The 13,446-nt window shown below is 36.8% G+C and overlaps 2 protein-coding genes across 2 annotated transcripts in view; one reads left to right on the top strand and one right to left on the bottom strand.

Moving 5' to 3' along the window:
* Positions 1-9,654, bottom strand: part of LOC119839219 (zinc finger protein 14-like) — an 11,694-nt gene extending 2,040 nt beyond the window's left edge. Inside the window, exons 1-11 of the mRNA XM_038365437.1 lie at positions 9,535-9,654; positions 8,557-8,695; positions 7,819-7,959; positions 7,191-7,363; positions 6,241-6,371; positions 5,399-5,473; positions 4,150-4,282; positions 2,772-2,893; positions 2,195-2,330; positions 1,335-1,448; positions 6-156 (exon numbers count right to left, since the gene is read on the bottom strand). Coding sequence (XP_038221365.1) covers positions 6-156; positions 1,335-1,448; positions 2,195-2,330; positions 2,772-2,893; positions 4,150-4,282; positions 5,399-5,473; positions 6,241-6,371; positions 7,191-7,363; positions 7,819-7,959; positions 8,557-8,695; positions 9,535-9,594 — 1,375 coding nt within the window. The 5' untranslated portion in view covers positions 9,595-9,654. The remainder of the gene's footprint in view (positions 1-5; positions 157-1,334; positions 1,449-2,194; positions 2,331-2,771; positions 2,894-4,149; positions 4,283-5,398; positions 5,474-6,240; positions 6,372-7,190; positions 7,364-7,818; positions 7,960-8,556; positions 8,696-9,534) is intronic.
* A 1,611-nt stretch (positions 9,655-11,265) lies between these two features.
* Positions 11,266-13,446, top strand: part of LOC119839246 — a 3,419-nt gene continuing 1,238 nt past the window's right edge. The window contains exons 1-3 of the mRNA XM_038365467.1: positions 11,266-11,451; positions 12,141-12,263; positions 12,762-13,446. The exon at positions 12,762-13,446 is cut by the window's right edge and continues 1,238 nt beyond it. Of these exons, the coding sequence (XP_038221395.1) occupies positions 11,308-11,451; positions 12,141-12,263; positions 12,762-13,446 (952 nt within the window). The 5' untranslated portion in view covers positions 11,266-11,307. The remainder of the gene's footprint in view (positions 11,452-12,140; positions 12,264-12,761) is intronic.

Genomic DNA, 13,446 nt, shown 5'->3' with positions numbered 1-13,446 from the left:
CCCGCATACCGGACACGAGTACGGCCGCTCGCCGGAGTGCGTCCGGTAGTGTATCCGCGCGTGCTCGCGGCACCGGAAACGCGCTGCGCACTGCGGGCACGCGTACGGCCGCTCGCCGGAATGCCGCCTCTGGTGATACTGCAGCGCGGCCGTGGACTGCAGTGTGCGGCAGAATTAGTGTGAGCGTGTGTGTGTGTGTGTGTGTGTGTATAACAGAGACACCAAGTGTGTTAGTTCGTTTGAATTGAATTATTGATTGAATGATTCATCCAATTACATGCACTTCCAGTTGGTGTCTGTGAATGAATGAAAACTTTATCGACGCACGAAATTAATATATTAAAAAAAAAATACTCTTTTATTACCAATCGAACTAAAAACTACCATTTTTTGACATGACAAAGAGTTTAATATAACTGTGGTAGCAGATGACATAATCAATCACAATAAATCGCCTCAAAACAAAATTACAATTAAATTTAAGTTATTAACAAAATTATACCAATTCCGAGTAAAAAGTGCGGGTTGCTGGATATTTTGAAACATTACGACCATCTTATTGGCATAAGTAAGACCATCTTAATAATTTCTATGTGGTAGTCGAGCACGCTTCGGCACGAATTGGGCCAGCTCGCACCGGGGAAGTAACACACACCCACAGAAGACCGGCGTGAAATAGCATTCTGTTGTGTTTCATTCGATGAGTGGGGGAGTCGGAGGCCCACATCCTTTTCCTTCTTCTTCCCAGTCCTTTCCTTTATTCCTCTCGCCAATCCTTTCTTAATCCCTTCCCAATTTGAAGTCGGCAATCCATTTGTAGAGGCGTAAGGTCTGTAATCGACTTTGCGCCTCTTCAAATCTACAAATGTTCATGGGCGGTGGTAGCGCTTACCATCAGACGTCCCACCAGCTCCATTGCCGACTGTGACATAAAAAAAAAGCAAAAAAAGTAAAATGCAACCACGCCTTACTCTGAATTTAATTATTACAATGAATCATTATGATTGATTGTTTCATCTACTACTATAACAGTATATAAATCATTCAAAATAATAATGAAAATTTCATAGAGTAACTCAATATACACCGAATATTACATAAAGTATGCAAAAAAATCACAAAAAATAGTATTTACTTGTGTTTGATTTTACGCGAGTATTATACATTTAGAAATTAAAAACTTTTCAACGGATTTTAAACGCGATTTATTCATTATATTATTAACCCGACGTTTCGAATACTATACAGCGAGCGTGGTTCATCTCGTGGTGGTAATTCCTAAATCCTAAAAAATCCCAAAAAATCTAAAAAAAAAATCCACCCCCCCAACTCACCGTACAGTGCTTCCCGCATGATTCGCACACGATATTCTTATCGTATTTATATCCGAGGTGTACTCGCTTTATGTGAGTCCTGAGTTTTGTCAGGTTGAAAAATTTCGATTCGCACTGGAAACATAAGTATGGATTAGCACTTAGGTCACATTTTTTTAGCACTCTAATCAAGGAGAAGCCGAAGAAGAAAGAAGAAGAAGAAGTTGCCTGGTAGAGATCGCTACCTAGCGATAAGGCCGCCTTTTGCTTATTTAATGTCGTTCAGTTTTTTCTTTCTTTTGTTTTTTATAAGCAATAAAGAATTTCATTTCATTTTCATTTTCAAGAAGTTTGCCATATTGCTGTGGGGTGGCACCGGGGCGTTCCATAAGAGATCCAGCAGGAACCCCCGGGTCCTGCTTAAACTGCTTCAGGATTGACCACCGAGGAGGTTTTAGTGGTTTTAGTGTTTTAGTTCCCCCAAAAGACAGAGTACCTTTTAAAGATTTCCTCCCTGATAAAAAAAAATAGGCAACTCTTATCCCGGTAGCCAGGCGAATGACGCCGCGTCGCGTCGCTAGTGGGTCGCCTGATTAAGTGACCAGCACTGCCTAAGCAATATGCCTATGCAAATCAATTGTCAATTTTTCTCGATAAGGGATAAGGAAAGGATTAATGGAGGGGAATAAAGGAATGAACAAGGAAGAAAAAGGACACCCACTCACCAAACGAAACACAGTAGCATGCTACTATCGCACGCCGGTCTTCTGTGGGGTATGGTACGTCCCCGATACGAGCTGGCCCAATTCGTGCCGAAGCGTGCTCGACTCCCACAATAAAACCTAAGGCTATATTTCAGTAGAAATAAACATTTCACTCACATGATCGCATGACAACGTTGTCATAGCCGGTGTCCTTTCATAGTCATGCGCGTGCGCACGCATGGTGGTGTGCGTGCGCATATGCGAGAATTTGTGCGCTTCGCTGACATGCTCTTTGCATATTGGGCATGTAGCTCTGAGGAAGAAAAAAAAATACGAATAAAAAACGCTTTAATGATAGTATAGACAATAGTCTCTCACTTGCTCTGCAGAGACGCAGAGAATACGTAAGGTTTTTATTTAATAATGGCGATTGTGCTCATGTATCGTCACCGATCCTTGATAAGAGTACAGAGTTTGAATTAAATCTCTCCGTTTGAAGTGGGTCAAAATCGAGTCTAAGCGAGTCGATCGTACATACAAACATACAGGTACAGCTAATAAAAGTGAGTAAATTTATATACTACTATAATATATATAATATATATACTTTCGTTTTTTATTTTTTTATTTTGTTCATATAAATAAATACATCACACGCATATAACTTATATAAGAAATTTAACATTAAATCAGAGGATTAGATGAAAAAAAAACCTGCAAACAAACAAAAAAAAAACCGAATCTCAAAACGTACCCTTTCCCCTTAAATACATAATGTGCGGCGATAACGTGCTTCTTCCATGCGTCCACCGACTTGAACTGTATCTTGCATTCCGCGCAGAAACTGTCCGAAATCGGTTCATCCTTTTTCGTGTCCTGCAAGCACATACATTATATAGTTACTTTAAACATACTAGAAGGAAAGAAAGAATAAAAGTGAAGTCCCGTATCCCCCAGTGGGGTATGGGGCAGATGATGTACATCTGTTTCACTGATCGATTTTCTTTACGGACAAGTAGGTGATCAACCTTCTGTGTCCTGCCAGACCGAGACATTTTTTTTTGTGCGTCCCCACCGGGAATTGAACACAGGACCCCTCGGTACCAAGGAGGCGGTCAAAAGAAAGAATAGAGAAACCTTTAATCAAAATGACCACAACTACAAAAACATATACGTACAACGAATACAGTTTTGCATGTAATAAAATATTCAATTAATAATAAGTACTTCAATGGAAGAGTAGAAGAAATTCGATTGGTGAGTTTGGCAAAAAGACGCGGGTTCGAATCGCGCCTCGTCATAAAAAAATATTCTTTAAAAATTACCCGTATAATGCGTTTAAATTCTATAAAACTGAAAAAACAAATGAGTTCATACTCGGACATTTCAAGTAAAACAAAAAATTTACGATTAAATACAAAATATAGTAGTAGGCACGAAATGGGCCAGCTCGCATCGGGGAAGTACCACACCACCACAGGAGACCGGCGTGACGAAGCAGCATGCTGCTGTTTCGCACGACGAGTGGGGAAGCCGGGAGGCCCGGAGGAATGGTCCTTCTCAGTCCATTCCTTCTTTCCAATCAATCCTTTCCTTATCCATTTCCCCTTAAAAGCAAAGGCAGCGCGTTTGCAGTTACAGTACATTACCTCTGCTCCGTTCACGGGTGATCGTTTACCATCAGGCGAACCACCATTTTGTCTATGTCATAGCGGGCAACTGACACGCTAAGACATAGACAAAAAATGGTTGCCTGTAAAGTCGGTTTTACGGGCGAAGATTTTACGTGACAACGTCTTTTTCTCGGTAGAATATTTATTGATATGAATATTATTAAATTGCACAATAGGAACAAGGAATTGAATGAAAATAAGAATTGCACAAATTTTAACTATAGAAAATATATTTTGTTTACTAAAAAGACAGAGACAGAGACACAATCACGCGCCGATTCAATGCGCCTAATTCTCTAGTGCTGCGCGCGCGGCGGACCGATCATAGTTCGGTGACTCATCGTAACGTTACCGGGCGTTACACTTTTTCATGAGTGACTCCGATCCGCAACCTAATTTAAGACGTTGTCACGTCAAAAAAAACAAAAGGAAACAAAAAAAAACACACACAAGACTTACCACGTCGCCCCTATGCGACTTCGACGCGTGCATGCGCAGCCCGTACGCGCTGACGAAGCCCGCGCCGCACGACACGCATATGTGCTCGCTCGCGTGCGACTTGCGCATGTGCGTGAGGTACGATGACGATTTGCTGGGAATTTGTAGTTTTTTTTTTTTTTTTTTGAAAATTAGCGGCCAAGTATTTTGTAGAAAAACATAAAAAAAGTGTTTTTTTTTTATAAATTATGGCTAAACAGTGATTTTAAATTTAAAATAATAACTTTGAACAAAATACTTCAACAACCGTCTTCGTATTGTCAAAAAAATTGTAAAAGAATCCTAAGATTCCAGTCTCACATCTCAGATTCGCAGTCAATAGTTATGAGGTAACAAACACATAAAAAAAAATACAGTCGAATTGACAACCTCAAGTCTGAAGCCTGAAGCAGATCCGTGTGCTGTGACTAGTATAGGCAAGTTCAATAAATCTATATAATAATCATTATTATATGAAAAATACAAAAAAACCATTCCAACCATGGATACAACCATCCAGACTAAAAGGACAAAGAAACTGCCACACATTTTATACATACACTAGCGGCCCGCCCCGGCTTCGCCCGTGGTACATAAATAGCCTTTAGCCTTCCTCAAGAAAAATTGGGCTATCTAACACTCAATGAATTTTTCAAATCGGATCAGTAAGCGCCGCCCTATCTACAGTATTATTATTACAATATTATAAAGAGGAAAACTTTGTTTGTTTATTTGGTTGTAATGAATAGGCTCAAAAACTACTGGACCGATTTTAAAAATTCTTTCACCATTCGAAAGCTACATTATCCACGAGTAACATAGACTATATATTTTATTTTGGAAAAAAAATAGGGTTCCGTAACATATCTTTATTGAAACATCCAAACCAGTATACCTATAAAGCTTAAGCTAAGCTAAAGGGTTAGTTAGTTCGTTTGATATTACTTAAACTCAAATATATAACTCTAATCGCAATAATTCAGATATTCAACTGGACAGCTATATATTATAAAGCTGACGAGTTTGTTCGTTTGTTTGTTTGAACGTGCTAATCTCAGGAACTACTGGTCCGTTTTGAATTCTTTCAGTTTTAGATGCCCTACAATAAAAGTGTTGAGGGAGAATTTAGGCTTTATATGTACCACGGGCGAAGCCGGGGCGCGGACAGCTATTAATGAATAAAAAAAAACCCGAAATATATTTTTTTAATATAAAAAAGTGAGTCACTCACACAAATCTCTGGCCGCACAGCTTGCACAGATATGTGTGCCCGTTGTGCCACAGCTCGTGTTCTTTGGCTTGGTGTCTGGAAAAAAAACAAAAAAAAAAAAAAAATTCTTAGCAGACGTTTAAGCGACTCTGAAAAAATAGTACTTTAAAAGGTATATGTTGAATTATAAACGAATGTGATAATTACTATAGGTTTTATTTTTAAGTTTAGCGCCTTTTTGGGAGTTTTTTTTTTTATATTTACTATTATTATCTTAATCCAAGTGGTCACACATCCAACAAATTTCGAATCATTGAAATCCGTTCAGCCGTTGTTGAGTTAGGAGTGTTGTAACTAACGCGGCTTTTTTCAACCGACTTAATATAATGTATGTATTTGTTATATGTTTGTAAACTTAAATCTACTTACTGTACGGGTCGATTTTTATGATTCTTTATTTGAAAGCTGGTGTCTCCCGTGTCCCATTTAAAATTGATCTAATTCTGACAAATTTCCCGGCTGTTTATCCCGGCTCCGCCCGGGATAAACAGTATCCTATCACCCAAGTCAGCTCATACCGTGTCTGTATACAATTTTTTTTTATTCTAAATAACTTTGTGATTGCTTATGGACGGCGGTTATCACTTACCACCAGGTGCATCGCCTGCTCTTTTGCTGGTAGTGGTATAAAGAAAAAACAAATTTCATCAAAAAAACTTTCACATTTATAATATTTGTGTAATTAATCACCACTATAAATACAATACAATACCACTTATTAATGCAGCAATAAATCATCATACAGATAGTTCAAAACAAAAGATATATCTTTCTAAAAAAAAAAAAAAAAAAAACAAACTCACCTCGTATGAGTGAGCTGCTTGCATATGTTACACTCATATCGCCGGGAGTGAGTCGATATGACATGAGCGCGCAAGAGTCGACCACTCATGTACCTCAGGTGACATATTTTACATTTGTGCGCACCGTTTTTCTTAAAAAAAATTGTTTGAAAATTCAATTTAGATTTTTTTATGTCACAGTCGGCAATGGAGTTGGTGGGACGCCTGATGGTAAGCGCTACCGACGCCCATGAACATTTGGAGAGGTATAAGGTCCATTGCAGACTATATGCCTCTACGAATGGATTGCCGACTTTAAATTGGGAAGGGATTAAGAAAGGATTGCCGAGAGGAATAAAGAAAAGGACTGGGAAAAGTAAGGAAAACGATATGGGCCTCCGGCTCCCCCACTCACCGAACGAAACACAGCAGTATTCTATTTCACCCCGGTCTTCTGTGGGGGTGTGGTATTTCCACAGTGCGAGCTGGCCCAATTCGTGCCGAAGCGTGCTCGACTACCACATACATAATAGTAAAGATTATTCTTATGTAATCATCATATTTGCCCCTTTTTATACGCGACCGAACAAGCAAACTGACCGATTTACAACCATTCATTCGTTCACTCATCTCATAATATTTACCCCTTTTCCACACGCGACCGAACGATCCAACTGAATGATTTACAAATATTCATTCGTTCATTCACTCGCCTCATAATATTTACCCCTTTTCCACACGCGACCGAACAATCCAGCTGACCGATTTACAACCATTCATTCGTTCATTCACTCGCCTCACAATATTTACCCCTTTTCCACACGCGACCGCACAATCCAACTGAATGATTTACAAAAATTCATTCGTTCGTTCACTCACCTCATAATATTTACCCCTTCTCCACACGCGACCGAACAATCCAAACTGACCGATTTACAACCATTCATCGATCCGTTCACACATTCACTCACCTCATCATGCTTGTCTCTGTGCTTGCCGAACGCGATCGGGTCTATGAAGCCGCGGTAGCATAAGTCGCACTTGTACGGCGAGTTGAGATAATTCAACGACCTGGCCCTGGTCTGCATGTCGGTTATCTGCTCCTCCTCCGTTAGTATTATTTCGCGGGCGTCCACTTTTATTTCTGTGAAATATTTATGACCGTGAGAGTGATTAACAAGTCTTTATATATTAAAATTTAACATTTTTTTGTTATTAGTGAAGCTTATAAGCTATTTACTTTCTAAGTTTCACTAATAACAAAAAATGTTGCCGGGACGTGAGAGAAAGGGAAGCCAGATAGACTGGCGTAACGTGTTACGTAAAGAACCGATTAGCTCTCCCATAGGAAATTGTCATATTTATTATTTATACTTATATTCAAAAGAGGATATATCACTTTGCATGACAAACTTCAATTTTTTTTTAAGTTTAGTTTTTTTCCTTTTTTTTACTTATTTCGGAAATAAAAGCTTTACTATTATTGAATATTCAATGGTGTAAAATAATTTTTTTCCTAACATTCGTGTACAAACAAACAAACTGATCAACTTTTACTAGTATTGTAAATAGTACACACAATAACGCCAAAGAACTCACCGGCGAATTTCCTCCTCTTTCTCTTTCTCTCATTTTTGACAGGGTTTTTATCATTCAAACTGCTCAAAGGTACATCATCTTCCGAATCTGATGGTTTAACATTAGCTATGCCCGATAGCTTGTAGTCTATTGAGGCTGTATCTGTAATTGTTATAAGACTTATTTTACAAAAAAACAAAACTGTCTATTTGTGTTTGTGAATTTTTTTGGGACCACATGGCACCAGCTTTCAAATAAAAATAATCATAAATATCGGTTCAACCTATTGAAAGTTCTATAAAACTACAATTTAAATTACAGTTGAATTGACAAGTTCCCCTTATTCTTTTGTAAGTTTGCAAGGGATAAACTCAAAAACAGCTATTGAAATTAATTATTTTATGACGTCGACCAATTACTTTATCGGTGTCAATTGTCTAATATGATATAATTAAATTACATATTTAGATACATCTTTTTTCATCACATGGGTTTCAGATGGAACTAATGAACAAATTTTGATGAGATCCTATTAAATTATAAATGCGAAAGTTTGTATGGATGTATGGATGTTTGTTACTCTTTCACGTAAAAACTACTGAACCAATTGCAATGAAATTTGGTACGTAGACAGCTGGATAACTGGAATAACATATAGGCAACTTTTTATTCCGATATTCCTACGGGATACGGACTTACGCGGGTGAAACCGCGGGGCACAGCTAGTATCAAATATTGTGTAATTGAAATAATGTTTACCATCCAATTCTATTTCAAACTCCTCCTTAACATCTTCTCTTTCTTCTTTCACTGACTCTGGATCATTGTTTATAATAATTTTATCCAGAACAACTATTTTCAAGTTAAAGAAATTGTGTTTCAATCCATCCGTTTGTGTCTGAAATCAAAGTTTTTAACATATTCAATATTTGACAACAATAGCACAATATGACCACCTTTTCAATACATGGGTTAACAGGTGAGTGTAAAACCGAGGGATCCTGGGTTCGATTTCTGGTGGGGACTCACAAAAAAGTATGTCTGACTGGCAGGACAAAGCAGGATGATCACTTACTTATCTATTAAGAAAATCATTCATTGACACAGGTGTATACCATTTGCCCCATACCCCAGTTGGCCATGGGACTTAGTTTTTTAATAAAATAAATAATCTATAGGAAAATCATAAAGAGGATGTTTGTAAATTTCATTTGCTTTTGCTGCTCTTGCAATCTGCTGAACTAATATAACAAATAAATTCTTTCATCATTGAAAAAAGAAAGAAAGAAGACGAAAGAAAACCAATTTATTTGGAGAAAATGTGACAGATAACATGAAACAAACAGATAAATTCAATATAAATAGAATAGAACAATAATAATAGCAAAAAAGTGTGACAATAGCATATCCCACAGTACCACCAAAAAAGATCTAGTTCAGCATGTGCCAGGCGTTGGGCTGGTGCTGGTTTTTATCATTGCATATGAATTAATGCTATTGCCTATTTATGTTAAACTAGCCGCGCCCCGTGGTTTCACCCACGTAAGTCCGTATCCCGAAGGGATTCAGGATAAAAAATTGCCTTTATGTTATTCCAATTGTCCATCTGTCTACATACTAAATTTAATTGGAATTGGTTCAGCAGTTTTTGTGTGAAAGAGCAACAAACAGACACATATCCTTACAAACTTTCGCATTTATAATATTAGTAGGATAACAAAGTACTATGTGACTTACTTTAACATCTTTATGCGCAAGTTGGTTAAGCAATTCATTTGATTTGATCGCTTGCAACATTAATAATTGACTTTTCTTGAGTAAGGAGTGGCATATGTAGCATATATTTATCTTATTTATATTCATCTGAAAAAGGAAATATAAAAATCAACCAAATAAATACTTATTGTAGTCAAATGTTGATTCTAATTTTTAAGTTGGTAAAAAGATACTCACATCGTAATTTATCAGCTTTTCATAAAATCCCTTCAGATTAGACTTTTGTAAGTCGTACATTTTGATATCCACTGCGAAACATATTCGGCAAAAGTTCGTCATATTAAAGAAAAATTAATTTCTATATGTATTTATCAGTCTTACAGTTCAGTACATATTATTGTTAGTTTCTTCTCTTAATTATAACAAAATACATATAATATTACGCTCAGTTTTGAATTATAATTAAACACATACTTATGCAAATCAATGTACAACTACAATTATTTCAAACCGTTTTATCATAGTTCTGTGTTCCTTAACATACTTTTAAATTAATAAATTCAACCAGTTTTGGCAAACCTAGTAAACACTACACTTAATGTCTCGTTGATATTAGCCCGTTTTAATGATAAGATAATTGATTTGAAACTAGTTTAATGGAAAAGCCGCAATTTATGTTTTTGTTTATTTTTATGTGGCTTTTGATACGATAATAAATAAATGTTTGCCGTGTCAAATGTCAGATGCAATTTTTTTTTAAGATTTTACGATATCTAAGCCTTGTGTGATGTTAAACTAGCACAGAGAAGATATTCCGTATAGTGATATTTGAATATAACGAAGTATACGTACTTAATGATTATACATTGTAAATCATGTATTAACATGTTAATATCAATATAAGGTGTAAAAGTATTTTTTATTTATGGTATTTTATTAGTTGTCTAGGTGTAATATTGCAAAATGTAATGTATCCATACATAAGGAGATGGAAAAAATTCAAATGTCAACTGCAGGGTTAACCTCACATAACAAATTCCCTATAACTCTGTAAATTATATATAATAGAGGAGAACCGTTTCATGCCATTCTTAATTTAATGTAAATATTGCTAGGAATTATTGTTTAAATATTTTCTTCTCCGTCTTTTACGACGCAAGCTTTTTTTATGTCATAATTGGCAAAGAAGCTGGTCGGTTGCCCGATGGTAAGCGCTACCACCGCCCATGAACATTTGTAAAGGCATAAGGTGAAGGTTGCAATTGGTTTACGCCTCTACAAATGGATTGCAAACTTTAAATTTGGAAGAGATTAAGAAAGGATAGACGAAAGGAGCAAAGGAAAGGACTAGGAAGGGTAAAGACAAGGATATTGGCCTCCGGCTCCCCCACTCACCGTACGAAACATAATAGCATGCTATTAATTCACGCCGGTTTTCTATGGGGATGTGGTATTTTTCCGGTGCGAGCTGGCTAATTTCGTGCCGAAACGTGCTCAAATGTTAGTTTTGTAATTCATATTTTTATTACGTCAAATGTTACTTAATCTTATTATGATACATACGATGGAAATATATCTTCTCATTAAACATTGAAAAATATTTGTAATCATCATACCCAGTTATGATTGATAATAACAAATAAAAATAAAAATTATAGTTATCATTATGAAGTTTGTGAAATGTTACATTATGCTAATGGCAACATTTTGATCCCAATTGTCAGGTAAATGTCACGAAATTCGAAAATATTTTGATTAAAGATTGGATATAAGTGAAATAGATATTTATTGAAAATGACTGCTTCTTGCTCCAAACCAGATTTATCCAATGAAGACTTGAATTTAGTGTGCCGCGCGTGTTTATGTACATCTGGCATATTAAAAAATATGATGGAATGGGGCCTTGTACAAGATTATTATAAGTTGACAAATATAATGGTAGATTGTTGTGTTATTTTCAGTTTATAGATATTTTAACTATCAATGCTTTCTTGGTAATCTATACACACTCTTAAAAAGCAGTCTGAGAGCTATGTGACGAAAATTTAATTCGTACATAGTAGACAAGGAATCGAATTTTACTAACACAAGAAAACTCATTCTGCATACAATAATGTACTGAAATACGTAAACGATATACATCCTTTTTTATTAATAAAGCCATACCAATAGTGTACATACATAAATTAAAATAATCTATACCACACTAGGCCAAAGTGGTGGATTATGGCCTGAACCCTCATAGGAGGCCTGTGTCCCAGCAGTGGGAACATATATGGGCTGATGATGATGATACATAAATAGATAACCATGATGTAACACCAATTATACGGCACAAAATTTCAGTTGTTATATTACTGTTAAAGTAACATGAAAATTAAAAAGAGATTATCATAATTTTTCTGAATTATTGTTTCTATCCTTTTATTGTCGCCCTAATTAGTATATCAAATATATAAAATTCTTGTCACAATGTTTGTTCGCATCCTTCTTTAAAACAATTGTACCCATTGTCATGAAATTTTGTGCACATATCGAGTAAGTCTAATAATCCTCCAAGATCTATCTTTCATATCCCTAAATGATGAGATTAAGAGTCAGCTAGTCTATACATAATCTTGTTCCAGGTTTCGTCTATGGATAGTATATCACAGTCAATATGCATGTCTTGTGAGGACATGTTGCTGAGATGCAGTAACTTCAAGAGACAGTGTGAACAATCGGATTCATTGCTACGGGATACGGTGAAAGTAAGTTTATATTGTTTGAAAAAACAATTTAAACAGATAATTTCAGTACCAATGTTATATATGTTAGGAACTCCGCTTGTTTGTCGGTCTGTCTGCTTGTCTGTTGATCTGTCTGTAAGCCTGTCTGTCTGTCTGTCTGTCTGTCTGTCTGTCTGTCTGTCTGTCTGTCTGTCTCCAGTCTTTTTTTCAAGCCCAAACAGTTGAACTGTTTTGGATGAAATTGATTGCAAAGACAGTTTGAGACTAGAGAAAAAACATTGAATAGGTTTCATCCCAGAAATCTCATAGGAACAACAGCTTTGCAAGTTTTCCTTTGACTAAGCGTGTGAAGTCGCTAGCGAAAAGCTAGTCAATGATATTTCCAATTCTTTATCATTGATACAATAATTCTCTTCTTAAAAAATTGGTCCTGTTGAGTATAGGCGGATCCTGTTAAAATGAAAAAACTGGGTATTTCAGACATTTTTTTTTATTTTAACATGTAAGTTTTCATTCCAGAAAAAAATGTGCCTACAAAATCTACAAGAGGATAACGTACCCCAAGAGAACATAGTTTCGTTCATAATTGAGGAAAATAAGTTGATTATAACGATCGTAGCGCCGGATGCGAACGCGAAACTTTTCTTCCCTTGCCCACACAGTTGTCACGAGACATTCTTGAAAAGAACGGACCTTATGAACCATTTGATCAAAGCGCACCAACGGAACCAGCAGTTTGTCATTGAGCAAAGGTTCCACTGTGCCGTCCCAGATTGCGCGTACCACACGAACTCGAACAAACAAAAGCATTTCACCAACAGGAAGTTCCTCAACCAGCACGTCAATAAGGTGCACAGGGATAAGAATATAACATGCGATCTGTGCAGTTTTAAATTCTCCACCACATCCGATTACAATTGCCATTTGAAGACCTGCAATTTCGTCTATCTGTGTCAGATATGCGATAAGAAATACACCACGAATGATAAACTGCTCGTGCACCTGATGCGGAAGCACCCAGACCTGCACCAGCAGTATAAAAACGAAAGGAAAAGGGTGAAGCGAGAATCCGAAACGGTTACGGAAGCGAAGAGAGCCAGGACGGACGAGAAACTGCTGGATTTCATGTGCGACAGTCCGAAACGTTCGTCCGCGACCCAAACCCTGGAGGAGAGCATAAAGAACGACGTGACACTGTCCTGGC

Source organism: Zerene cesonia, unplaced genomic scaffold (assembly GCF_012273895.1).
Source record: "Zerene cesonia ecotype Mississippi unplaced genomic scaffold, Zerene_cesonia_1.1 Zces_u010, whole genome shotgun sequence".
Classification (NCBI taxonomy): Eukaryota; Metazoa; Arthropoda; class Insecta; order Lepidoptera; family Pieridae; genus Zerene; species Zerene cesonia.
The sequence above is the reverse complement of the archived record's forward strand: the minus strand, read 5'-3'. Positions and strand labels throughout refer to the sequence as shown.